This window comes from Lagopus muta, chromosome 7 (assembly GCF_023343835.1).
Source record: "Lagopus muta isolate bLagMut1 chromosome 7, bLagMut1 primary, whole genome shotgun sequence".
In the NCBI taxonomy this organism is placed as follows: domain Eukaryota; kingdom Metazoa; phylum Chordata; class Aves; order Galliformes; family Phasianidae; genus Lagopus; species Lagopus muta.
The window spans coordinates 19,122,737-19,149,815 of NC_064439.1; the positions used below are offsets into that span (position 1 = coordinate 19,122,737).

At 35.6% G+C, this 27,079-nt stretch overlaps 1 protein-coding gene across 13 annotated transcripts in view; it reads right to left on the bottom strand.

Annotated features, from left to right (window-relative positions):
• Positions 1-27,079, bottom strand: part of CACNB2 (calcium voltage-gated channel auxiliary subunit beta 2) — a 229,348-nt gene that overhangs the window by 24,398 nt on the left and 177,871 nt on the right. For 11 of the 13 annotated variants that reach the window (XM_048950489.1, XM_048950479.1, XM_048950478.1 and 8 more), the window contains 6 exons: positions 13,334-13,456; positions 10,131-10,267; positions 9,090-9,166; positions 5,211-5,344; positions 1,799-1,879; positions 1,418-1,476 (listed from right to left, as the gene is read on the bottom strand). In XM_048950489.1, coding sequence (XP_048806446.1) covers positions 1,418-1,476; positions 1,799-1,879; positions 5,211-5,344; positions 9,090-9,166; positions 10,131-10,267; positions 13,334-13,456 — 611 coding nt within the window. Of the gene's footprint in view, positions 1-1,417; positions 1,477-1,798; positions 1,880-5,045; positions 5,066-5,210; positions 5,345-9,089; positions 9,167-10,130; positions 10,268-13,333; positions 13,457-27,079 lie in introns of all 13 variants that reach the window. The other 2 variants (XM_048950482.1, XM_048950480.1) reach the window with 1 other exon arrangement.

The following is a 27,079-nucleotide window of genomic DNA, read 5'->3' on the forward strand; positions in this document are numbered from 1 at the left end:
CTCAGTATATTTTGCACAAAGTGAACAGAAGAGATGAAATGATGTTACAAGAACTATTGGGAAGACAGCCCCCTTTCTGCATATTACCAAACTGTAGCATGATCATGATCTGCAAAATTACTCCAGTCTGGGGACAGAAAGGTAGGGAAATGATAGAGTTGTGAGGAAGATGTACTCCCTAGTGGCTCCAAGCCTGCTGTCGTTAAACTATTTTGATTGTTTTTGTTTTTATTTTTCCAAAGGTACTGAATGACATTCTGGCTTATTATATATAAAAATGTAGTGATAACAGGTGAAGGTAAAACTTAACAGGCAAATCACATGATACTTACATTTATTCTTCAGTTAACTACTTGTTTGTTTTTTTTGTTGTTGTTTTTTTTTTGTTGTTGTTTTTTTTAAACAGAGTGCAAGAGCTACCTATATTTTTCCAGAAAGTTCAAGCAATATGTTGGCTATCTGAAAATGAGGACTGAAATATAAAGAAACAAACACTGGAATGAAAAAGCAAATGAGAACTCTGGGCTGAGTTTCTGGTAGGCTCAGTTCTGTGTTTAGAAGAAAAGATGAGCCAAGAAATAAGTAATTACTTCCAGTTTGCACTGACCTTCTACATAACCTTCTGCATATTCTTCTTCCTAGGAAAACAGTTAACTCAGTTTGTTTTGCTTTCCAGGGTCAAAAAGCACCCTTTAGCTAAATTCCCCTTCCAGCTCTGTTCTAACAAAGTTTTAGAGGTCACATTTTTCCAGTGCTGAGAGTTAAAAAAGGCTTATGTTACTCTCTTGCTCTTCCTTGTATGATTTTACTTGCAATTTAAAAGAAGAAAATGGGTTTGGAGAGGGGGAGCTACTCTCTAAGAAACATACTTAGATGCTGTTCATCTGAAATGTAATCAAAAAAGTCATTTTCCAGTGAGCTCAATGCGTGTATAAACTTTCTATAACCAGATAAAATTTAATAGAGACAGAAATTATTACAGAAAAACAGGAGTTATTTCCACAATACTGATTAGTGACACCATTTTGAAAATTCAGGCATCATATAACTAAAGCTAAAAAAATAACCAAGTATTGTGATTTTTGGCCATTAGCCTTAGAATGAAATCCAACATGTAAATTAGGATACCGGTTAGATATTTTTATTTACTAATTGACAATTTTTCTCCTGCCAATTTCCTTCCAAGGTTGTATAGGAAAGAATTTTCCCGTTTTTCAAATGCAATTATGCAACATTGAAGGAAACAATTTTTCATTTCAAGATTTCAACAAATTTTTAAGATCATTTAAATGTCTTTCATGATGGAAGAACAAGCCAGATCTCCAAATAAAGGGTATGTATGTCATTGTTCCTTAAAAAATTTATTAGTACCTAACAGGATCAGAACTCAAGCAAGTTTATAATGCAAAGTACTTACCGCCCTTCAAATCTATGTTTTAAAAAATCAAATAATGCTTTTTGCATCATATCTGTTACCTAAAAGCAAAGAAACAAGAAATTAATAATTAGATAGGAGAAACTGATGATAGCTGATGCTAACAATTTAGAATAAGATATTGAAGTTGACAGTAAAACTTTTATCTGAACAATATGACAAGAACGTAAATAATTTTGTCCTAATCTAAATTTGGATATGAAATAAAATGAATGTAACCACACATCTCATTGAAGTATAAACTGTCTATATTTTTGCCTATGATACAAATCATATTTTTCAGCTTAATTACCTCCAAACATTCAAATCAACATGATGCAAAATATTTTTGGCAAAATAAAATGATTTGCAACAATCTCTTACCTCATATCCCTTCAAAGAAGGTCCCACTAAAACTACAGGTCGCATAGAAGGCACTACATCATAGGGAGGGATGTGCTCTGTCTATAAAACAGAAAAAGATTTCAGCATTGCAGCACTTAGAGTGTAAAATATTAGTTACAATATTAGCAACTCTGAATTTCCAGTGATGTCACCAACGGAAGAATTGTGGATTGATTAACTTTTCCTGAAAATTGGAACCACAAGGACTTCACAGGTTCACAGATTTCTTTCTGAAGCTTTTCTTTGACTTACTATTTACTTTCATGTTTGCGCTGAGCAGTTCTAAAATGTTTCTCTGGAGACATTCACATGTGCCACTGCATAATTCACGACTGGTTGACTGAAAAGGTTAATTCCAATAGTTAAGGACTTGACACAATTGTCTCTGGAGATGTGACACCTTTATTCCCACTAAGTTTTTCTTTGTCAAATTACAAAGGAGAAAAGTAAAACAAAAAGGAAGAGGAGAAGATTAGAACATCTCTTTTTATGCTCAGATCTGCTGACTGATTTGCAAAACCTGACATCACTGGAAATTCTAATGGAAGCGATCATGGTCTGACTTCCATATTTGCATACACAATTCACTTCCAAAAGGAATCAAAACAATCACTGATCAAGTTAGTATTTAAAGAAAATGTTCATAAACAGAGCTTGGGATACCAATACTTTTACTCTGGGAAGTGCCATCACCACCAAAGAGCAGACTGCGTTAGTACAGTATTCACCAAACTACTTACTAACGTATTGTGCATAATTTACAAAAACTACTTTGAAAAATAGTTAAGACTACTTGTTTCCAAAGACTACTACAATTTTTATATTGCTATTGAAATAACATAAAAGCAGATTAATCCATTTTATTTTCTTTAATAAATTGCTAATCAATATATACCTCCAAGAGTAGCATACATTGACTTATCAGGAAGGGCTTTTTGTTTTTAAGAAAGGGTTTAGATTGCTTTTGTCTTAGGGAAAAACATATCTAATCCAAACCCAGGAACTTGTGGGTGATACAGAAAGATGGTATGCCTATTTTTCAGATGCCTATGCAGTAAAAATATATCAGTCAAGACTGCATAGTACAGTCATTGTTCATTATTTCAGTACTCAACATATCCCAAGATGTTTCACAATAAGGTTAAAATAAGAATATACGTTACAAAACAGAAGAACATGGACAAACATTAATACAGTGACAGCACAAAATGCTAAACAAGCAGCAGTCTAAAGCAGTCTAAAACACAGAAAACATTTTCACGAATGTTTTTATATTTAAATATAATTTATCTTATTTTTAGTTATCTGTAGCTTCACCAGATAATCAGTAAATATTAATGAATACCAGTGCCCAAGGCACTGTAAGCATATCAGATGAACTCATGTTACACAGGGCAGAATCTACCTCAACACATTTCAAAGCAAAACTCTGCAGTTACGCTGCACCAGTATTAAAATGCAGCCCTCTGCTGTTCTGGCTAATAATCTGCTAAACATCACTAATAATCTGATATTTGTTGGAGTCATCTCCTAAGAAAAACCCATTACAAAGTGTTTATAGCAAAAGTGCACTGATACAACAGATCTTTGTTTTAAAGTGTCAACCCAGTTAAAAATATTCATGCTAGAAGTTAACTGGCTATTTGAAAATCAGGGAATGTACAGAAGTTATCTTATTTGATGGAATATGGGGTTAACTGAAAATCTGTTGAAACAGTTTTATTTTTAAAAAAGCTTTCAGCAGGACACTGTCTATCTAATGGAAACAACTATGTTCTTCAATTTAGTATTAAAGAATCTAATGTTGTAATGTCCTGGCACTTAGCTATACGGCTTTCACTTGTAGAGTCAAGTTCAAATAGGAATCTGAAACAAAAACTAGCAAAGTTCAGACCACATGGTTCACGTTCAGTGGTTAGAACACACGTGATTAGTTTGGGATGTCCGCCCAGTTTTAATGCAAATGTTATTACCAAAGCTATTGTAATCAGTAAAGACTGATATAGAACAAAAGAGATCATACAGAATGGAGAGACGTGGAATTAATCACTGTCTGATAGCATGGTGGTTTGTCTGCAAGATGCATCTTCTGAAGAAGCTTATGCATTCAATACATATCAACATGTGTAATTCTTCCTTAGCATTTACACTTGGCTATAAATATGGTTAATGAAGAAATTATTCAGAAGTATGAAAATGCTGCTGATTTCCACAGACCTTACTGCAGAAAATACTGGTGACTGAAAATGAGAAGGATCTGATATTTCTTAAAAGAGTTCAAGAAAGAATAAAATATTTTATTTGCCTAAACATGTCAGCAATCCAAAGAACTAGCAACAGTGTCACTTGGCACTGTTTAGAAGCAGCATATATAGCCTGAAGATGTTGAATAGTTAAAAGCAAATGAAGAACAGCTATGAAGACTTTGAAGATTATTTTTTATTTTTTAAGTAGAAGCATAGTATTTAGTTTCATAGTTTGGCTGCTACCTAGTGTCTTGATAATGTTTTCTACCAGATATCCTAGAAACATATCTCAGTTTGCTGTAATAGGATGCCAGTGGTATAATTCTGCAGCACTTAGGGTTATCTATGTAGACATGGGCTCTTATGGAAACTAACAGTACCATTTACAATAGCTGAGATACAAAAGCATTTGACTGATGTAAGGCAAGATCATTTGGCTGGTAACTTATTCATGACATAGGAAGAACTCACACTAGACTGCCAAAACAAGTCTGTACTTTTCCACTGTTGTTTCTCATCTGTAGATTTTGCACCAAGTGAATTAAAAGTTTAAATACTGACTAAATTAGAAATTCACAGATTTTGATTCTTTGTTTTGTAACTACTGCCTGTATATCTGATTAGATTCCAATAATGATTTCAGTAGACTGAGTTACAATGAAAATAATACCTTGAAAAAGACAGAGATATAAAGAATAGGTATGCACTAAAGAGGTGCATTATATGAATTTGTTAGAAAAAAAATTCCTCAGGCATCTAGAAGGCCTTCTGTATTATTTATTCCATCAAAAAGGATAAATACTGTAGCAGAGTCTCATGGACGCACTGAGCTTAGAACTGTTTGCTTTAGTGTTTTGAATACTTGAATAGTTCAGTTAATGTCTTCTTTAATTCTAGGGTAGCTGCATTGTTAAACTGGGGCAATAATCATAATGATGCCAGCAGCAAGATGAACACAGGTAGTGCCGAAATAAACTTACCGATTTCTGCTTCTGCTTAGCTACAGCAGCATGGAAAAGAAACAAAGAACAACAAAGCATGCATGTTATTGGCTTGTCAAAGGACGCAGACAGTTAACAGGACTAGAAATGTGACGCAGTGCAGGTGAGCAGGTGGACAAATGGGAGCTTGGAAGTCGGTGTTACCTTCTTAAAGAAGGGCATTCTTTTCTCTTTGGAGTGGGGTGATGTTACACTGTTTGCACTGGGTTTGGGGGAGCGATGGTTTGCTGGAATATCATTTTCTTCTGCATCTAAGCCAGTGGCATCTATGTCTATAGCTATATACAGACAAACAATTCAGAATTATCAGATGACAGGGAAAGCAAAAATAAGTTAAAAAAAGAAATAAGAAATAAAAAAAAATAAAGCTGTCGAGAGTAAAATAAAGATTAAAATAATAATAAAATAATTTAGTCATGAATACAAAACACAATAAAACAATGGGAAAAATTTAACGGCACAGTAAAGTAGGTTTAGAAAACACAAGGCAATTTTCCTCTGACCCCTTATTACAGAATTAAATCAGACATATACAGAATTAATATTACAAAACAGAGGAAGGGCCAAGATCTTTTTTTTGTTAGAGTAGTGTATATCTGAACTAATTCACTGAAATAAATAATACTTGCACCAATAGAACAACAGAATTTTTGCCAGCAACATCTGAATTATTGCAATGAAAGCTAATTCAAAATTTGTACCATCAATTGAAATTCAAAATGTATTAATGTGTCTTAAGCAAATCAAATAACAAAAAAAAAAAATTGGGGGGACCAAAATCAGCCTAGTTGTGGCACAATAATACCTACATTTATCTTATGACAGACTACAATGGGAATCTAATTATTTTAACAAAAAGTGCACAGCAGGCATAAGATATGTTTATTAGAAATAATAAAAGATCTATTGATAGTCAAAACTAAAAAGAATGGGTAGCAGAAGAGAGAAGAGACATAGGTAATCTGAAAGACCTAGTCCTATGTGAAGAGTGAGGATGTAGATAGGCCAAAATGGAAGTGAAAACAACAAATCACTGCTGTTCAACCTCTCACAAAGGTATAAACAGCACACAAAGCTTGTACCAAACACATCTATCTACCTTTTTTAGTAAGTAACTAGCTACAGTATAAGCAAAAATTGCAATGGAAACAGAAATAAACACATTTTCAAAATACAAGGCCAGGTTATTCTGAGGGAAAGGACCAACAGATACCTGCTAACTACCTCCAAAACAACAACAAAAAAAACAACTGAGAGTTTCAAAAGCTTTCTTCTTACAACATTCAATCCTGCTCTTAGGAGTTGTCTTCAGAAAAAAAAAATACATTCAAAATGGACAAACATGCTATACAACACTGCCCATGTGCATAAAGATCTTACCTACCTCTTGACACCCACTGCTAACAAGCTTCTCTTGTCCTGCTACTATGGTGAACTGAATGTATCTCTAAAGAATCTGTGAGCAGCATCATTTGTATAGACTTAAACCAAACCTATAATTAATCACTGTAAACTATTGTGAAACCACCTTAGTGACCTGCTTTCAGCTGCTTTATGAGCAAGACATCAATTAATATAGTGGCACCTGCTAATAAATTATACAAAAAAATGCACAGTTCTGTCAAGCCTGTGTACAGCTACTGATTTAAGAGACATCTGTGACAGCAATCTCTTTAAGTAAAGTATGTTTTCCCATTTGAATTATCTACACATCTAATCTCATGATCCTTGGCAAGCCTTAAGTTTGCAACTCTCCCTTTGAGTCTGCCCTTGATAAGAAAGGCAGTGAGCAGATCTGCAGCCTGTTTCTATACTCCTGCTCCTAAAACCAGCCACAGAAATCACATAACACTGTCTTCTAGCAACAATGTTCCTTCATCCTCTTCATAAATACAAAAAGAACACATTCTTTTCTTGAATGCAGGCCAGCATAGACGCTATAAATCACTCATAATCAAGCGTATTAGAACTCCTTCTATGTCCAACTAAAATCATCTGTAAGGAAAATTGTGGTTGTTAAGCTTTTCCTGTAAAAGAGAAATGCAACATTTTATCAGATAGATATTGATACCTATTTCTCACTCTCAATTTTCCCACTGTATAAAAAATGTGTCAGTTTGCCTTTTTTTTTTTACAGCTAATTATCTTTAATTTGTTGTGTCTTTTTTGTTTTTAAACTCATTTTCACCATTATCATCATTCTGTGGGGTGGCCAGTGAAGAACGTATGAGTTGATTACTACAGATTATTTAAGGACTATAGGCCTCTTCTCAATGTTTTTCACTGGTTCTTCACCTTTTTTTTATATGGGAAAAAAATACCAGACTCAAAGTCAAAACATGTAATTAACTTATTCTAGTTATCATTTCTTCAATTCATTAAATAATTGCTGGTTTTGCCAGTTATTTTACTCTCACAAAGATGAGAACTGGTAACAGCAGAAATATATCAGATTAGAATTGAGCTGTACTTCAAAAAATTAGGTTCTTCTCTGTAATATCAGTTACAAATTATGCTTCTTTCATTCTTCTTGGTATGTATTAAGATTATCAACAAAACACCGCAAACTCCAAATCTTCAGCGTAACTCAATTCAATCAATCAAACACCGTTTTTCTTTCTCCAAAAAATCATTTTCCTGAAAACCACCATGTGAAGAAATGACTCAATGGAACGAAAATTACAGCATCACTAGCAATTAGTGCGTTGGCAACATAATTATGCTATCTCTTACCTCTAAATTCTATGAAACATTCAGAAAATTTCCTATGTACTGGTATCTAAGTGTTTGCAGAATATAAAAATATTCTAGCATTTCAGATGTTCTATTTACAAAATTACAACGTAGGTCCACAGACACTTTCTACTCAAAAATGCAGCCTCTGAAAAATGACAGTTTAAGGCCTTTGTAGAAGAAAAGATAAAAGTCTGTTCTAATGACTTGTGATGGACACATATTATTAAACTAAAATATATATTTTCTTAAAAAACGGTTGATAGGGAACTTAGCTGGCAAACTAACTGTAATAAACTTGATCATTATAAACAAACTCATGGTTTCATGAGAAAGACAGAGACATTTTTCAATTAATTTAACCAAATGAGTCTACTAGCATAATTTGACTGAACTCCTCTGTTTCCCTCTTAATATCCAGTAAATATTTTAAAAATCTTCATGAACATTTGAAGATGCCTGCTCTGCAGATCATCCTCCATATAAAGTGTTTGGAAAATACTCATCTTTACCTCAATAGACAAGATGTTAGCAATACTCGGAATACTTGAAATCAAAAAGTTCTACAACTCTCCATTTTCTTTCTCAGGAGTAGATAAAATGTCCAACAATAAAGCAGCTGATTTGAATATATATTCGGAAATACTATATTTGGAGCTAATACCTTCATTCTGCTCCAACTCATGAGGAATTTGCTTGAACTTAGCCTAACAAAAGTTAAAATCTGTCTGTTCTAAATTCAGAACAGTATTTGTGGGGAAAAAAAATAAAAAAAGAATTCTGTCATCAAAGCAAAAATAACAACCAACCAACCAACCAAAAAAAAACCCTCACCAGTATTCAAGAATTACGTGAAACAGATCATCATTATCAGAACTGTGACAAGTGAAAGCTCCTGGTTGTTGTTGTGAAAGCTCCTGCTGCAAAGAGCTCTTGGGAGTTTTTATTATTTTTGCTTCTCTTTCTCCCTATTAAAATGTATTTCTTATTCAGCAGGATTGCTTAGAGCCTAAGCCTTTAATTATTCTATCACAAGACAGCCTCACCATTTCATTTGCTCTCTGCTATAAAACTTCATGGCAAAAATAAAGAACGAAGGAATTATGTGGATTGTTAAGAGCCCTATCATTACTTAAACTTGATGGTGGCATTAACTCTTAAACTACCCAAAGCAGCCTTGCAGGGCAATGCAATTGCACAGCAAATAAGAAAAATAGAACTAAATGTCATGTAAGTATTAACAGACGAGGTGCCTGATTCTGTAAACTGAAGGGCTTTTGACCTACTCACCAGATGATGGAGGCGTCGATTTTCTGGAGCTAGGAACTATGTCACCCAGACTGGATGAAGAGTTTCCTCCTGATTTACTGCAGTAAAGCAACAAAGTAGTTTAAAGTTTTACACCTTTTTGAGTATTTATTCTACCTTTTTTTATTTTTCTCTAAATTAGCTGCTAGCCCAGAGCAAACAGTATTTCTGACAGTAGCATAAATTATATATCTTACACAAAATCAATGCCCACTTTGAACACTGAGGATGTGCAGACACCAATCATGCTCTGTGCTCTGCAGGTTCATTCTGTTGCATATGTCTTTATGGCCTCATGTCCTTATTGTAATCTAGCTGTTCATTACATTAATATAGTTACTAATATTATTGCTTCTTACTATGATTAATTCTCATACCAGCGAGCATACATATTTTCTTTAACAGAATAGTTACTAAGAATGCCCTAGTGAAACTAACAGTGGGCTCATCTAAAACAGTTTCAATTTATGTAAAAGTTTGTTTGTTATTTTGGTACAAACTTAATAAAAATAAGTGCGTCAAAGGAAGTTACAAAGTGTCTAAGACTAAGTCAAGTTCTGCTTTGTGAAAGCCTATTCAAGCTGTGCATATGAAACAATATTTTTGTAAGTTTATTTTTCAGTTTGAATTGAATCTTTATTTCCACATTATGATGACTGCAGTCAGAAACAATGAATGACTTAATACTTTCTTTAATTTCTGAAATCAACTTTAAAGTTTAGTAAGTGTAACTGTGAAAAAAAAGTAACAAATAATGTAATATTTAGGGGGATTGATTTTTGTGCTTGCACTCAGCAGATGTACTAACTCCTTCACAGATTACAGACCAATCTAAGCATCTACATTCTCTCTGTAACTGCAATGACATTATTAATTGCATAAATAAATATACATTTTTCATTGATTCAACATTCTTTAACTGTCAATCATAAGAATTAAAGAGATGTATAGCACACACAATCTTAATTTCCAAATTAACTGCTAGAGGCAGCACTATTATTTTTAATGATTTCTTCTTGTTACCTGGAGTAGAATTTCCCTTGCTTTGCCTTCTGTTCATGCTGCAGCCTCATGTTTTCTAGTTTGACTGGGCTTGGTATGAATCCTATTTCACAGCCTTCTTTTACCAACCGTCCTATCCACCAGTCATTGTTAAATTTCTAGACAACGAAAAGAAAAAAAATATCTTGTACTACGAAATTACTATATTTGTGATCATTTTGTTAATATTTTTTGACTTGCAGCTAAGTCATTTTATGTAATTCTTCCCTGCAGTTAATCATTGTACTATGTTATTATGGCAGTGAACAATAGTGGTAATGTTCAGAAATGCATAAAAATAATTATACCTTGCAAATTATTAAAATGCTACAGTACTTAAGCAGAAACTTTCCCTCTCAAAACATCATGATTCTCCCTGGCTGTTATATCCTCCCATTTCACCATTTTTCTTTCTGCTTTGCAGCTACCTTGATGCTTCTCCTCACTGGATGACAGAGATTTCTTCTGATCTGCTCTTATTCACTGCAACAATTTTTAAAGCTCTATAATAATCTTTTTTTTTTTCCTTATTCTATTAAACTGAGTTCCCTATTTAGAATAAAAATACCATATCTCAAACTCCCCTGCTTCTCTGAACTCACTAATATCTTATGAAATACGATTACATTCCACTTCCCATATGTGCTCTACCAATAGCTCATGTGATCTGTATGTTAAGCAGAAAGTGACAAATCCACGAGGAATGGACATCTGAACAGTAAGGAAATTTGCCCTTCTAAAACTGAAGTTATGAAAATAGCTATTATAGTACATACTTAATAATTAACAATAATAATTAACAAGTGCATAGTTAGGTGTAAAACATATTAAATGAGTGGGCCCACATGAAATATAAATAATTTTACTAAGTATATGATGTTGGTGGATCAACAATATAAAACCTAGTTGGTATAGAAATGCTGTGATGCCTGAAGAAAATTTTATGATTTTAATAAAAAATAAAGGCTAAAATAAGTACAATTTTAAGGTTGTAAAATATAACTGGCAGTATAAGATATTATTCATCCAATGGGATGCTTTAATGAGTAAGGATACAAGTGCTTTGATAGGAAGCTACATTAGAAGAACAATTTATCAAAGCTGTATTGGTTCAAACATCTTATTAAAATTGTAAACTTTCACTGAAAAATTCTAATTAAAGGTAAGCATGAGCATTTCAAATATGTAGGACAAGACATGTAGAGGAAGACCAGTCATTAAATCAAGAAAGGTTGCCGTCAAAAAGATCTGCGTTGTGTTCTACATGAAGTCTGCAAAAGTAGTACCATTTAGTTTGCTAAATGGAAGAGATATATAATTAAAGAAACATCATTAAATTAAAATCTGAATAGACAGTATTATTTTATCCTGTGCAATAGTGCAACAAACCACTGCTCAACAAAATCCATTTTAATATACTTAGTAGACATACTTAATCCTTGTGAATTTTTTCTTGCAAAAATAAAAACATGAGGAATTCACTCCTGTAAAAAAGCTAAGTGTTTTGTTGGTAAACACAAAGGAGGATAAGGTAGTTTTATGAGAAAATCGTACTGTATGTAGAATCATAGAACTACTTGTGCTGAAGGGACATCAAAGATCATCTAGTTCCAACCCCCTGAATACATAACACTTCTCAATTTTAAAAAGCAATAGTGGAAATCTTGGTAGTGATTAGTGATATGTTCAGCTCTCAAGGTGCTGGCTGAGGTGAAGGGCTCTCTGTAAGGACACCTCTGCTTGAAGAGTCAGGTGAAACACAAAGAGGAATTAAATGCAAAGCAAAATTATGACCATGCATTTAAGTTCTGAACGATTCAGAGAAGTCTGTGATGCAGTAGAGGGAATCCGTCATCTGTACATGCACTAAGTTTTAATAAATCTAAGTTAATAATAAAAACAAATTTCCCTCGCATAGAATCAGTGCAGTCTTTTTCACCACTGTCCATGTAGATTCTGAATTTAAGTTTCTCTTGCTTGAGCCCTCTCAGCAGTACAAACTGAAGAGCTGAGTGAAGGAGCAGTATGCAGTGGATTACAGAGTCCTGGAGAGAGAGCAGGCCAGGGCCACAGCCACAACAGGAGACAGGCAGGACAGGAAGGATATGGCTCAGGACCTGTCTGAGAAGGTTTAGTCTGCCAGCAGCAGCTGCTGCCAGATGTGGCAGCAGCAAGGCCACTGAGATCCCAACCCTTATCTGCATCCCTGCTCCATTCCAGAGCAGGTGGATGGTCAGCTTCACTGAGTGGCTCAGAGAGAAAAACAGTTTTGCAATTAGAGACCTTGTTGTATGACACCTGAGGCTGCAAAAAGAACTGCATTTTAATCTTGTTTTCATTACTTCCAGCTACATGCATCCACAGACAATATAATACCTCGGCTGAGCTAAGCTTCTTTTCAAGATATTTCTAAGATTCAGTAAAGTTTGGACAATTCCTTCTTTCTCATTATTTCCTATGTGTTTTGACACTCGAGGCTAAGTTCGGCTATGATGAAAAAGCATAAATTCCATCAGACAAAAAAATAGTTAACACTGTTTCTAGTCCTTGGAAACAGGGAAAAGACTCAATGTGAAGTCTGAGGTTGCCAGATAATTTGAAATACAAATGGAATCATACAAAATCATTTAATCTAACCAAACTGAGACATGCTTGTCCAAACTCACTGAAAGATCCTGATAGGTTGTTTTTTTTTTTCCAAAGACTCTATGCCAACTCATCCCTACTTTTGTCACAAGAGAGAGCAGAGCATTTCTTTTGCAATTTCATCAGGCTTGAATGGCATTTTCTTCACTATATACAAGTTATCCCTTTTTTAATGTGTTTCATATATATGGAAAATACTGATCACCAGTCATCAAGGCAAAGGTATTAAAAGTCTAATTCTTGTGTTTCCTTGCTCTTTGTCCACTTGTATTTCTACTTATGTATTAGGGAAATCTTCTTGCTTCCTCTGCAAAACACTCCACTAGCAGAAAACATGCATCATCAATTGTAACTGAGGGATTCTTCTGCACAGCATTAAAAAGCCAGATAATCTAAAATGGATGAAAGATACATTGCAAAACACAGAATATGATCAGACACTCAGAAATCTCATAAAGTCAAGAAACAATTGAGAATAAAGCAGTGGTGTACTCTGACCCTTAAAGAGGTTCTCTGCTTACTACTTCATTTTTGCTTACTTCTTTAACGTGAAGAAAATCTTTAGCTTCAAATGAGATGGCCATGCCTGGGACTGGAACATCATCATCATGAGCTGCACTATAACCAACATTTGTCCGAACTGCAAATGCAACAGGTTTTGTCTGCAAAGAGAAGGTAAAAAGCATGAGGATTACTCTCACAAGCACGTGCATTTATACAAATGTACATACAGAGAATGGATTCTGTAAGATGTCTTTTTAAATGATAAAAATGAAAAAGAACTCTTAGCTGTAACACAATTAGCTTGTGTAAAAGACAACCAACTATTACTGATCTAGGTATGCCAGGAAGAAAAGAAGTAGTCATGTGGGCACTGAACTCACTGATATTTTTAAGGAAGATACTTGATAAAATCTAACACTAATTATTGTTTTTCAATATTCAACAAAACCCCGTAGCTTACCTGAATTTACAAATTACAGACAAACACAGTTGATGCTTTATATGCTATTATTCATTTCAATACAAAAAATGTGGATATGAGCAAGCATTAAATTGTCAAATATCCTAATACTACTTCCCCGCTGAAGAACACAGAATAAAACATATCATTCATTGTTATGAAGAATAAATTCTCCACAAAACATAGCAAACTATTGTTGTAGAACTGCATCTCATAACAAGAGAAACAATCTTTGCCAAACGATGATAGAGAAGATAACACACCAGCTTGTTCTTTCTCCACAGTTCTCTACCAAATACTAAAAAAAACCACTCAGCAGGGTATTGTGTCTTACTCCTGATATTATCAGTGGATGAAAGACTTCAGACTGACTAAAGACTATAAAATCTCTGCTGCATTGCAACCAACAGACAACTGTAGCAAGCTCATGTCCTTGACATACTTAGAAGTAATCTAAAATTTCCTATTAGAGGGCAAAACCTCACTTCCCAAAAAAAAAAGAGAAAACAGAAACTACACTAAAAACATCTGAACATGAAAGTTATGCAGCAGGCAAAAATACCTTCTTTCAATTCCTGCTCTTGAAAAATTAATGCGAAAATGTGAATAGAAAACAAAGTGGAACATTTAACTTCACACGTTCACAGACACAGTTACACCCCATTTTAGATATTTGTCATACTGGTTGAAAGGGAGACTGAATTACCACATGATTAAACAACAATAATTAATCTAACTACATATTTAAAACTAATTAATCTGTAAAATTTTAATGCTGGCCTTTTTACATGGCTAAATAATTTTGAGTTCCACAAAACATTAAAATTAAGTATACTTTCTTTTCTTGAACTGCTGTCTAGAAGTAAAGTAATCCGAGTATGCTACGCAAGTCATTACTTTCCTATAGAACTCAAAGGAGAAATAGTATATTACATCAAATACATATAGATGTATATTATTTTTACCGTATGTATCTGTATATCTTAGAATATACCTAGCATTTGCTTACATGTTCTACACTTCTAAAATTAGTTTTGGTCAAAAGTGAAGCACTTCCTGTTCATTCTTTAAATGAGCAGCAAAGTGTGATGGCAGTGTAGCGCTCAGTTAACCCACAGGACTAAAAGGACAGAAGCTCCCAGATGTTAAACTTGAACATTTTCTCTCTCCTGTAAATAATTACGTAGCATCTTCAGAATGAAAATTTCTACATTCTCTTCCTTTCTTTTTTTTTCCCAGGAAAAAAACCTGCATTCAACAGATGGAATAACCCTGCAAAGAGAACAAGCTTAGACTGAACGCTTTTTATAATGGACATAAATTAAATCAAGACTTGGGAAATTATCAATTTTGTTTTATTTTTATTTTATTTTATTGCCTGGATCTTATTTCTTCCTGTTGATTCATTATATTTACTTTATACATCTTGTACAAACTCTTATTTACTAAGTCAATGATATTTACAGTTTTATTCTACTCAGCCACTTGCTTGCTTATACTTACACTCTGCCTCACTCCTGTTTTATTACTAACTTGTATTCAGTGCCTTCAAAAGCTTTTGCACAGTATCTATCTCTACCTTGCACTCAAGAAATACTGCATTCTGAAAATTACACCCCCTTTTTCTAGTAATATACTTAAAACATGAGAGGACTCTCTTTTTCCTATAACTCATTTCAGATTAGTTATACTGTGCTGTAAACCCAGTGGATGCAGCCTCTGGGGATCCTTGTCAACGAGGCAAAATTTCTGACACAGAAATTGCTCAGAGAACAGGTCATCTCCCTCATGGCCACTAATTTTGGGAATGCTGCTCAATAATCAAGTTATCTCTACTCCCTGGATTCAGTGCTCTCCAAGCCACTTGCATTTCCACCTGAGCTGCCCTGCATAAAGCAGTGACCCCGGAGATGAAAAGATATGAGCAGGACTTAAAGCTACCTCTACTTCTTAGCAGTAGGTGATGAGGATCTAGGGTTTGGGATCTATCTCGTTTCTCACTTTATTGAACCACTCCCAGTAAATAGGTATGCTTCACTGATAGTAGCTTAAATGAAACCAGAATGCTGATCAGAAGGTATCTTTTATGAAGCCAATGTCAGCTAAGTTCAGAATTGACTCAGAAACCTTTGTTAGTTATCATTATGTTGAAGCGGTTGTCGATATTGGCATCTATGTTCAGAGAAATCGTGTCCAAGTCAGCTTCTTACCTTGCTGTTTTTGCATAATAATGAGTGCCATTCATTGTACCCATTTTTCACACATGCCTGTGAATTTAGCCTGAAAGGAATTACCTTTCTCTGAGGTAATGAATATATAACGGGTCTTTCTTGAAATACTGCCAGGTTTGCACTCATGAAAATTTACAATAACACAAGTTTTTCAGTTAAGGAAATTCAATACAACTCTTGAACTTTTTAATTCAATTAGTTGTCTTGGTTGGGGGTAAATATGCCAAATGATGACCTACATTTAGCACTGTTTGTGCAAGCTGTCCCACAGACACTGTGCCATAAGCAAAGCTAATACAGAACATAGGACAAAAATCAATACTAATGTGACAGCCTGATAGCCGCAGTCTTAAAATATGTCACTTTGTTTTGCTCTGTTGATGGTTGAGAGTCAAACATATAAAGAAAAAGTATTGCAAAACCCATGCTATGAGATAATAAGATTTTTATAAGAAACTCTTGATTATTTTGTAGAAGCTTGCAATGTTATGAAAGATGTGGGAGTACAGAAACTACCAAAGTAAAAAATGGAAAAGTAAAAATAACAAAAGAACTTTTCAATTCCTATTTTGGTATTTCAATCTATTACGCTGTTACACAAGAAAAAAAAAAAATCAAAACCACCTGAATACACAAACAATGCATAAATTTACATTCTACACACTGAGCATTGCTGGAGTCACTTCACAAGTAATTGCCCAATGCCTAAAAATAGCATCTGCTCAGCAATCTCATTGTTTAAGAAGTGCCAACACTTGACAAACATCCCAAAGGAAAGTCAGAGTGAACCTGCCGACATTACAAACAGTCATCAATAGCACCATTTCCCAGCAAAGACTCAACTTTCTTTTATTGGTATGGGTGTATGGATCAGACAAGGCTGGTAGCAAGACAGAAGCACAGAATAATTTAGGTAGGAGAGGGCCACCAGAGTTGTCATTCCAGCTCCCAGGTTTCAGCAGGTCAGGTCACAGCAGACAGCTCAGGGCTGTGTCCAAGGGCGTAAAGATAGACCACAAATACTGGATTTTATGCAGCAATACAAAGAAAATTAATTATAAAATGGCTTGGGTTGGAAGGGACCTCAGGGATCATCAAGCTCCAAACCCCCTGCCATGGGCAGGGTCACCAAAAGTGAAGTGTAGTGGAAACCACTATTATAATTTATTATAATTATAATTTAAGTGGTTTAAAAGGAGTATTTTTTTAAGTGCTACATGGGTATTTGCAGTGGGGTGGAGAAGGACATATATTATTTCAGGTTAAGAAAGCAACCATAGTACTTTACTATTGAAGAGAGCACTGTTCCCATAACCTGTGCAATGCCTGAGGCTCAAGTCTCAGACCTGTGTCCCCCAGAGCAAGGTGCAGCATTCAGCACCTGCAGCAAAGTGACTGAGATGAAAAACAAAATTACTCTGTAAAACCAAAACGCAATAAAACTGTAGTTAATGAGCAGCAGCCTGAGTACAGCTACTGTATAACAAGATTCAAACTTCTCTGAATCATTAAAGCTTTTGATATCATGGATCTGTCCTCAGGGATTTTGGAGACAAGTAGACAGCCAGAACATTTAGTTCTGGAGCCAAACTTCCTAATTTCTCAGTGTCCAAGTCGGTAATTGGATCTGAGTGGACTTTACCATGTGTTTTCAGAACTGAGGCAACGTGAGCTATGGGCAGCTGTTAGCAGTGCTTGCACTGCTGCCTCTGAAGGCCTGACTCACCAATTTCTCACATAGGAATTCGTGCACTCTCACAGGAGAACAGCCAGAGTGCAGCAGTCCCATGGCACAAGCCTCTGTGACAAACAGCCTTTTCTGCTCTCCAAGCAGACTGAAAGGGAATGCCATGCAAACTGACCTTCTCAAGTTTAAGGATGATTTTCCTTAGGCTCAAGGCCAACCAGCAAAACTCAATGAGAAAAGCTATGAATCCTTCCAGTTACTTAGCTTCTTTGCTATAGTAAGGCTCACGTTCAGTGTTAAACAGGGGGAAATTTAACACATCCAACCGGTACAAAAGAGAGTCTTAACAATGGATATACTTAAAAGAACTTTTTTTTTCTTTTTTTTTTAATGTCCTCACACTCTCTTGAGATACTTTGGTTACTATTTTAGCTCATCTTCACATACAGCTTGAAAGTCATGCTTCTTACTTCCTTTTACGAAATTATATCTGAATAGAGTCACCGATGTCGGTTTACATTCAGCTCAGGAGGCAGCAGAGACTGAAATAGCTTTCATGACGCACACGGAGCTTTTTCATACGAGTAAGGTCTTTTTTTTATTAGAGCATACTGCCATCAGTCAAAACTCAGCGATGGCATGGTGATGTTTGCATGCAAGTGAGCCAGGAAGGTGGATCTGCTGCACTCACTTGGGGAACCGATGGGAACAATTGGGACAGCACAGCTGAAGAAAGAGGTCTGTTTGTGCTTACTGAAAACATGCTTATTCTGGCAGCAAAATCCAGAAGATGAAAGCTGTCATTTGCAATATAAATACTGTGCTTGGATTTCAAATTCTTTACTCAGTGTCACAAGTGAGGACATTTTATGCTTATGAAACAGCATTTTAGTAGTCTTAGCTTTTTTGGCTAGGTTCTTTCAGAGAAATGATCTGCAGTAACATTTTCAGGCTATTCACAAACAGAAAATTCTCCAGGAAAAGCATAATCCATGACACAGCAAACTAAAGCAAACATTAAATAAGGCAGTAACACAATGGTTGGTTAAAAATGAAGATATTATCAAAAAGTCTGAAAAGGGTATAGCATGGAAAACGTTTCTTAATTCAGTATAACATCTGCAAGTTTTACTGCTTGTTCCAATTCTTAAATAATTTCTCACTTCATTTTCTTCAACTGAATCAGATGCTCTGTATGACCACTGGAGCCAAAGGTTAATGCTATTAAAACACTTTATTTCTAAATGGTATGTTAAGCATACATTTTTTAAGAAACTATTCTAAAAAAATGATTTTTTTTTTTTTTTTTTTGTTAGAAACATACATTCGAAGCACTTTGTTAGAAACATTACAAAACAAGACTGATCTATTTACAGAAGTTATATGCGTTTCAGGAAGACACTTTAGAGTTTGAGAAGTCAAATGTCATAATAATCCTTAACTAATACACTGAACAAAAAGAAAAGTTATTTCAGAACATGGTAAACTCCACATCTCACTCAGCACGCTTTTCAAATAGTTACATTTTATAGGAATAGCTTATGTTATCCAACTCATCAACTGAATAAGTTCAGCTTCTTAAATCTTACATTGAGATATTTATAATATAAGAATTTAAATGGAATATCAACTCTTAATCTCCCTTACAGCCTATGATCACAGATCATAGATACAGAAATCATAAGAAGACACATACTTTTAAAGTTGTGTTGAAGGAATGCTTTTTAAAGTTGAATGTTAAACTTGGGAAAAGCCAAATTAGAAGTACCTTTAATTTAGACGACAGTGGTATCTTCAAATTAGTCCTTGCTACGTGCATTATTATGGCACTACCATTAACTTCAGTCATATATACTGTCCTGTGTCCCAGCATAGCTTATTTATAAAATCACAGACTCATTAATGTTGGAAAGATGGCTAAGATCATCTAGTGCAAGCATCAACTAAATGCACCCATCAAAAGTGCTGACCCACCTCCGCCTTGCCCACTAACCACATCACTCAATGCAACATCCCCCCTATTCCTGAAAACTACCAGGGACAGTAGCTCCACCACTTCCCTGGGCAGCCTGTTCCACTCTTTCAAAGAAGAAATTTTTCCTGACATCCAATCTAAACCTCCCCTGGTGTAACTTAAAGCTCTCGTACTGTTGCTTGTTAACATGCAGGACAGTTCTCTCACTGGAACAGAGAGCTCAAGAAACCATGAAACACAAGAAGCAATCTATGCCAACTTATAATACTGTAAGGGACTACATTTGGCCAAAAATTTAGGTTTACCCAGCTCAATGAAGAGAGGTAAGCAGTCTGTAAGGAGTGGTCTCTCTTTTTAAACAACATGGTTCACTTTGTGCTTCCCTCTCCATAAATAGGGAAGTAAGGCACCAGTCCTTTGCCATCCTGGCACTTCAAATCCTTTCTGCTCAATACTATAAATAAAAGGTTTCTTGAATCCAACACTCAGCATTAATGGCAACTTCTGTTCTCAATCTGTAACTTCCCTGTCCAGCTGCAATACTATAAAGAAAAATCAACACTTACATAGCATTCAAATATCTGCTGTATGAGGTGCCCCCTCCCCCCAAAAAAAATTATCGTTAGAGAAATCCAAACTTCTCTCTGTTCTTAATATGCAATAAATACAACACTGAGCCACAAAAAGAAAGAAAACAGGAAGGAAAAATAAAGAACAATCAACAATTGCTTCTCAAATGTGATCAAACTACGTAGTAAATACTAGAGCATTATACATTCACACAAAGAGTAAAGTTAATCTTTGGGACAGGGAGTTCCCTCTATGCTAGGGAATAGATTGATTGTGAAGAGTTAACCTTAAGAAACAGCCATGATCAGGTCAAGAGCTTGTGGTCTAACATTAGAAATTAATCTTAAAGGTCCCTTCCACCCAAACCACTTTATGATATGAAACAAACAGCTGAGCAAGGACCTGATGGTCATACTGAGGGAACCCAAGCTATTCTATAATTTCATGATAAGTTAGCATTGATAAATTTCATTTCCTAGTTTGGAGCACCAGATACTAACTACATAGTTAGGTTTTCTTCGTGTTTTTGTTCTGTTTTTTTTTTTTCTCCCCCTCTGGTGTAAAAGAAGTTTTTTGTGTTTAAATAAAACAAACAACATCCTTTAAAAAATGCATTTTTAGATCATGCTGACATTTGCATATATCCACAGGACAACTAAAATCTTTATACTCTTCACATTCATTGCCAAAGATCCCTTGCAACTTCAACTGCAGAATTAACAGATCGCAAATTATTTACTGCTCTGTAAGAGGGATGGAACTAGACAAAGTTGAGGCCTGCTTTGGCTGTGCTCTTCTCAAATATTTGGAGAAAGCAGAATAACTGTAGCACGTGCTATTTAAAGCAAAACTAACCAGAAGGCCATAGTTTTACACAATCTATTTAAAAACACATACATTCAGCTGAAGTCAACATGAAGCACATAAAACGTTAGGTCAGTTATCTTAATTTTAGCAGAACAACATATAAAAGAAAAACAGATTCTGTGTCAGCAAGTTTATCTGCTGTAAACCTCCTGCATCTATTATAATCCTCCTCTTACTTTTCAGGAGAGACTCTTGGCCTTGGATATCCAGCGTGGCCATGGCTGTGGCCTTACACACCTGGCAGATGCGTCAATGTTCACAGTTACTTTTCTCTTTGCACAAAAAAGCTGCAGGAAGATGGGCAGCAGTAGAGCTGCTGGTGCACTGCACTTCTGCCTCTTTATAGACAGTCAAGGCCTTAGCTGTTTGTTCCAGTGATCCATTTCCACCAGAAAGATTGCCTGGAGGTGGACAATTCAGTTAGAGCAGCATTAAGGCTTCTCTAACATTAGCCAGGCACTAGCTAGACACTTACAGGAGAAAAGCCAGCATAAGAGTGGCCAAAAGCCAGGGTTTGGACCATTTGTCATCTGAGCTATGCCAAGAGCAGCCCCTATCAGGGCCTAAAGGTTTATGGGAGTTCTCATCCTATTCCTGTCCAAAAATGCTCCCTTAGAGTAACATGCCAGAAATTAAATTACTTGATTTTGGTATTTCCTAATGTACTTATTTACTTTTCCTTAAAACATCTAATTTGAATTCCTTGCTCCAAGCACAAGATAAAACAGGTTTCCTGGTGGGTGTATGAGATCCAAGAGTGAAGCGCGGTGATGACGCTATCCTTGCAGAATATATCATACAGCTGGTGCACAGCCAGTCATCAAACCAGCAGATGAAACACTAGCTGGCAGTAAACCTTTGTCTTATTATAGCCATAGAACAGCTAAGGTTTAATTCCAGATTGCATGCAACAAGAATTATTACAAAAATGTCAAATAGTGACAAAGAATTGCATTATTCTTAAGGAAAAAAAAAAAAAAAAAGAAAAAAGACTGCATCAAAATGGAAAGTGGCAGGAACAAGTTTGATTTAGGTTTCTAGAAATGTTTAATTTACACCTTTCTGTGCTCAGTGCTTTTTCTGTGCATATGCTGGGAAGAAGCTCCTCAGTCTCAACCAAAGCAAGTGCAGAGATCACAGTCTTCCCCAGGAATCAGCCCAAGTAAGACACTACTCTGTACCATACAGCTACCCATATAGACACAGCTGCTTTTTGCAAAGACAGCAGATATTACACATTGTCACCACCTTATGCACTGGGGAGGACACCGAGAGGAGTGTCCTGAAGACCCCTCAGGAGCACCTGAAAACCTTATCACTTCTTTTCCCAGCTGGCTGATGGCTGTTCCCCTTTATCTCCCCCTTACTTATATTTTCCCCCCTCTCTATCTTGTGGCCTTGTTGTTTTTTGTTTGTGTTTTTTTTCCCCCACCCCAATGTACCTTTTTCTATAAAAAGTTGATTTATATTATCAACTGTGGCTGAATCTGGCGATGGAGCTTTGTGCATGCAAGCCTGGCTCAACACCTTTTGCACAGTGCCACTTACCCATAAAGCAAAGAATTAGTGAACAGCAGCAAGTTCCCTTTTACTAATGAAAAACTAAAGCCCTGCATACTTGTAAGCTTGAAACAGAACACTTCAAAAATTCTGTATTTTCTTTCTAGTATAAAAATTACATAAAAACCATGGCTATACTCCAAGAAGATCTGCAGTCCTTTCTGAATTGCTGGTAATCAACCAGAAGGTTGCAAACGGCCACAATTGCATAATTCAAGTGCATAAATGGATTCTGAGGGTGCAAGGAAGCAGATGGTAGAATTCTGTTTTTTACTTAAGTGTTTATTTTAAATGAATTTTATTAATAGCAATATTGTATTTCTCAATGTACTTACAGAAATTAAGAGACTGTAGTCAAGCTTAGAAGTAGGATATTAATCCAGTCTATTTTTGTGAATAAAAACTGTTTATGATGGAATTGAGAAAAGAGATACAAAAAAGGAAAAGAAAAAAAAAGGCATTATTTAAATATAGTTTAATCTTGTTTTACATTTGTATCTCTTTTGAAAAAAAAACAGGTATTCACACCAGACTATTTAAATTTATTGATTGCTATCAAATGCAAGATTTCTAAGTGTTTACTGTCATGGCTGCGTTCATTTTTCAGTCAGACACTGGAAGACAAATTACAGACTACCAGCTCACTTCTAAAATGAATCCTTATCTGCACAGTGGGAATAAAAGCTACTTAAAATGAACAAATATAAATACAACATTAACCTTACACAGCTTTGTAATTTCCACAGTTTTAATACATCACTACTTTGAATTCCAAAATATTCAAAGTAAAATAACAGCTATTTATTAATATAGTCTATCATGATGGTTTTACATGAAGCAATACAGATTGCATACCTAAGAAAGCAGCATCCTTTCATTTCTTGAGGATTCAAGACAACTAACTTATCTGTTTATACATCAGTAAACAATTTGCATACATTTCATGTTGTCACTTTGCAATGTCACCAGTGTAGGATGTTAAATGAAATGGAATTCCACTATCTAACTGAAACTGTTTTAATTAAGACGACAGTTTACTGATTATAATTTGCATAATCCAAATTTACATGAAGGGAAAAGAATTTCTGGAAAAGAAAGATGTTGCTTGGCATAACAAACATGTTGGACCTCACTGAGGGCTCAGAATGCAGTGTGAGCCCATTTCAAGTCTTTGATTTAAACTTAAAATGGAGAAAATATTAAAAAAGACAAAAACAGCAACAAAAGAAACGGAAGGGATATTATGCTTTAACAAGTTTAGAGAAGGAAGTGATTGGTGAGGATTTTATAATTACATATCATATATGTAATAGAAATGTCTTAATGGCATACTTAAACTAGGTATGCATTGACTGAGAATGGAACTGGCTAAGAATGTTAAAGGGGAAAGAAAGAAATAACAGTTCTCAGGAAATGAAGAAACTCACCAACAGTGAAGAATGATAACAAGGGAACAAATGCAATGATCTCCGGGAAAGCAGATATTAATATAGTTCCAGAATATTCTCAAGTATAACATCTTCCCATGGGAAGCAGTTCTCAGGGAAAAAAATTAGTTCAAGAAAGTGACAGGTCCTCACTGAAATAATATTAAGGTCAGAAGCGCAAACTAACCTATATGAAAAGATAGCAAGTACATAACCTGAAATTTAGGAAAGATGCTAGAGGGAAAACTAACATGAATATAAAAGAAGCAACAAACAAGCTAAAAGCAGCAGCATAAAATTATATACAATCAGTTGGGAACATTGAAACATTTTTCCTCTTGCTCATTAATTGTATTATTAGTAAAAAAAAGATCAAGAAAAGTTCTCACTCAAAGGAAAAAGACCAAAACTCTGTGTTCCCGACAAAGCAGAAATGCAGTGTATTTCTGGTTCAGTCTTCAATTTTTAAAAAGTTCTCTACTTCTACATATTTAATGATGAAAAAAAGAAAAAAAGTCCTGCTGGAAAATGAATAAAAACTAAGGATAGAGAAAGAAAAGCACAGAAAGACAGAGGTTTAATAAAAGTCAAGTTTCGGCATCTGATGCTTGGGCAATTTTGGAGCCACAGGAGTAGGGAAAAAGGGCCACCTCACACAGACAACAGCAGTCTGGTCAACTTTAGTTTGAGAAAAAAATCTTATAAAAAGAAAGCTAGAAGATAATATAGAAAACATCTGTAACAAAATACGTCACAGTCAGCGAGGATTCTCTCTCTGCTGGTCTGAGTGATTTTATGAACTTTGCTCCCCTAACTGTTTCAGTAAGCAAGCTCTAAAAGTGCTTAAGAAGGAGACTGCTCGATGGGTTGGAAAAGCTGATGGTAGGTGGCTATCAAACATGGAAAATGGATTAATTGATTTTCTCCAGCTTTGTGTCCTTTGTTTATTTCTAGTCAGTATTTTCATTAACTGTTTGGATGACAGGATGCAGAATATCCTTAAATTTACCAATGATAGCATCCCAGTAGAAACAAATAAAGCAAAACAAAAAGCAGAAGAAATGACAAGAATTTGTAATTTCTAAGCAGGAGGAATTACCCAAATGAAAATAGTCCACAACTGAATTAGGATACCCGCTATCATTTTGGAGCTGCAAACTTGGCAGTCACCAGCTCCAAAATACATAACTGATCCTAACAACATAATCTAAGGACAGGATCACAAGTAGAAGTCGGGGTCAGAGATGTGTGAAAGGCAATGCCCTTCAATGGAAGAACAGGAAAGAACACACACTAAAAGGCATGAGAACATTCTTTCATTTGAGTTGAGAAGGGCAAGGACATTGACCAGCTTGTTTGGGGTACAGTGCTGCAAGAGGGTGTAGGAAGAGCAGAAGTGGTTTGACCAAAAACAGCAATGATGATCAGACTTGTAGTAAACAGCAGGGAACATATTTATTTTCTAACTGCCAAAGATTTTAAGAATGAGTTACACAAATACATATCAGGAACTATTTAGGTCTATTTAGGTACAACTCACCTGAAATTTATGTAAACAGATATCTGTAAACTAAAATACCACAACAATAAAGATTACTCCAATAACCAGGCAATGGACAGTAGGAAGTTAATAGTCACAAAACACTCCAGCTTTCTCTGTATTGCTACTTCTTCCTGAGTCAAACACATGCTGAATTTCATGGAGTTATGAGCTAAGCTAATCTCTCTTGCATATCTCATACTCTTGTTTGGTTGGAATAGAGACAACAGAGGTATTACTAGTGATTTTGTAGTGATTTTTTAGTTATTTATTTTTACGTTAGTCTTCACAGCAAACAGACAGATTCTCTGCATGTACTGGGTTGGTTGAGTATCATTTCTAGCAGTCAACAATCTTCTTGTGTTTGTTACATGGTATCTAAGTGCTATACTCAAAAATTCATAAAAGCATTCATATGCAGTTTGCAATGGCTATACACAGACACAGAAGAAGCCTAAATAATGTAAGATCCAAAGTGACAAAAAGAAAGAATTTATTGTCGGATCCCAAAAGAGACAAGATGGGGTTTATAACAAACCGGAAAGTTACTGACTTCTTGGTCAGAAAATAATCCTTACAGAAAAGACCAACTCTACTCAGGGACAAGTCATCTTCTTCATTTCAAGTTTTCTCAGTTCCAGGAAGCTCTAGTTTTTAAGTACTTTAGGAAGTTCTGAGCAGATCTCAGGCATTCTGGAAAATGAGAAAGAATTTTGTTTCATTCCTGGCACCATGGTGAGAAAGATGAAACATGACCATGGAAAATCATGCTTGAAAAATCTGATATCCTTCTATGATGTCATGACTGACAGGGCAGATGAGGCAAGCGCAATGGATGTAGGCTACCTTGACTTCTGCAAGGCTTCTGACACTGTCTCCATAAAATCCTTGTAAGCAAGTTTAGGAAATGTGGGATGAACAAGTGGGCAGTGAGGATGGTCGATAACTGACTGACTAGCAGAGTTCACAGTGTTGTGATCAGCAGCAGAGTCTAGTTAGAGGCTAGTAGCTATCGGTGTTCTCCAGGAGTCAGTACTGAGTTCAACATCATGAATGCCACAGATGAAGGGATAGAAGGCACCTAGCAAGTTTGCTGATGACACAAAGCTGGGATGAGTGGCTGACACACCAGAAGGCTGTGGTGCCATTCAGAGAGACCTGGACAGGCTGGAGAATTGAGTGGAGAGAAACCTGATGAGGTTCAACAAGAGCAAGTCTACACTCCTACATCTGGGAAGGAATAACCATGTGCATCTGTACAGGTTAGTAGCTGACCTGCCCTGCTGTAGAAAGTTCTGCAGGGAAGGACAAGGGTGTCCTGGTGGACAACAGGTTGACCATGAGCCAGCAGTGCATGCCCTCATGATCAAGAAGGCCACTGGTATCCTGGGGTGCGTTGAAAAGAGCATTGACAGCAGCTCAAGGTAAGTAAGCTATCCTCCCTCTCTACTTTATCCCAGTGAA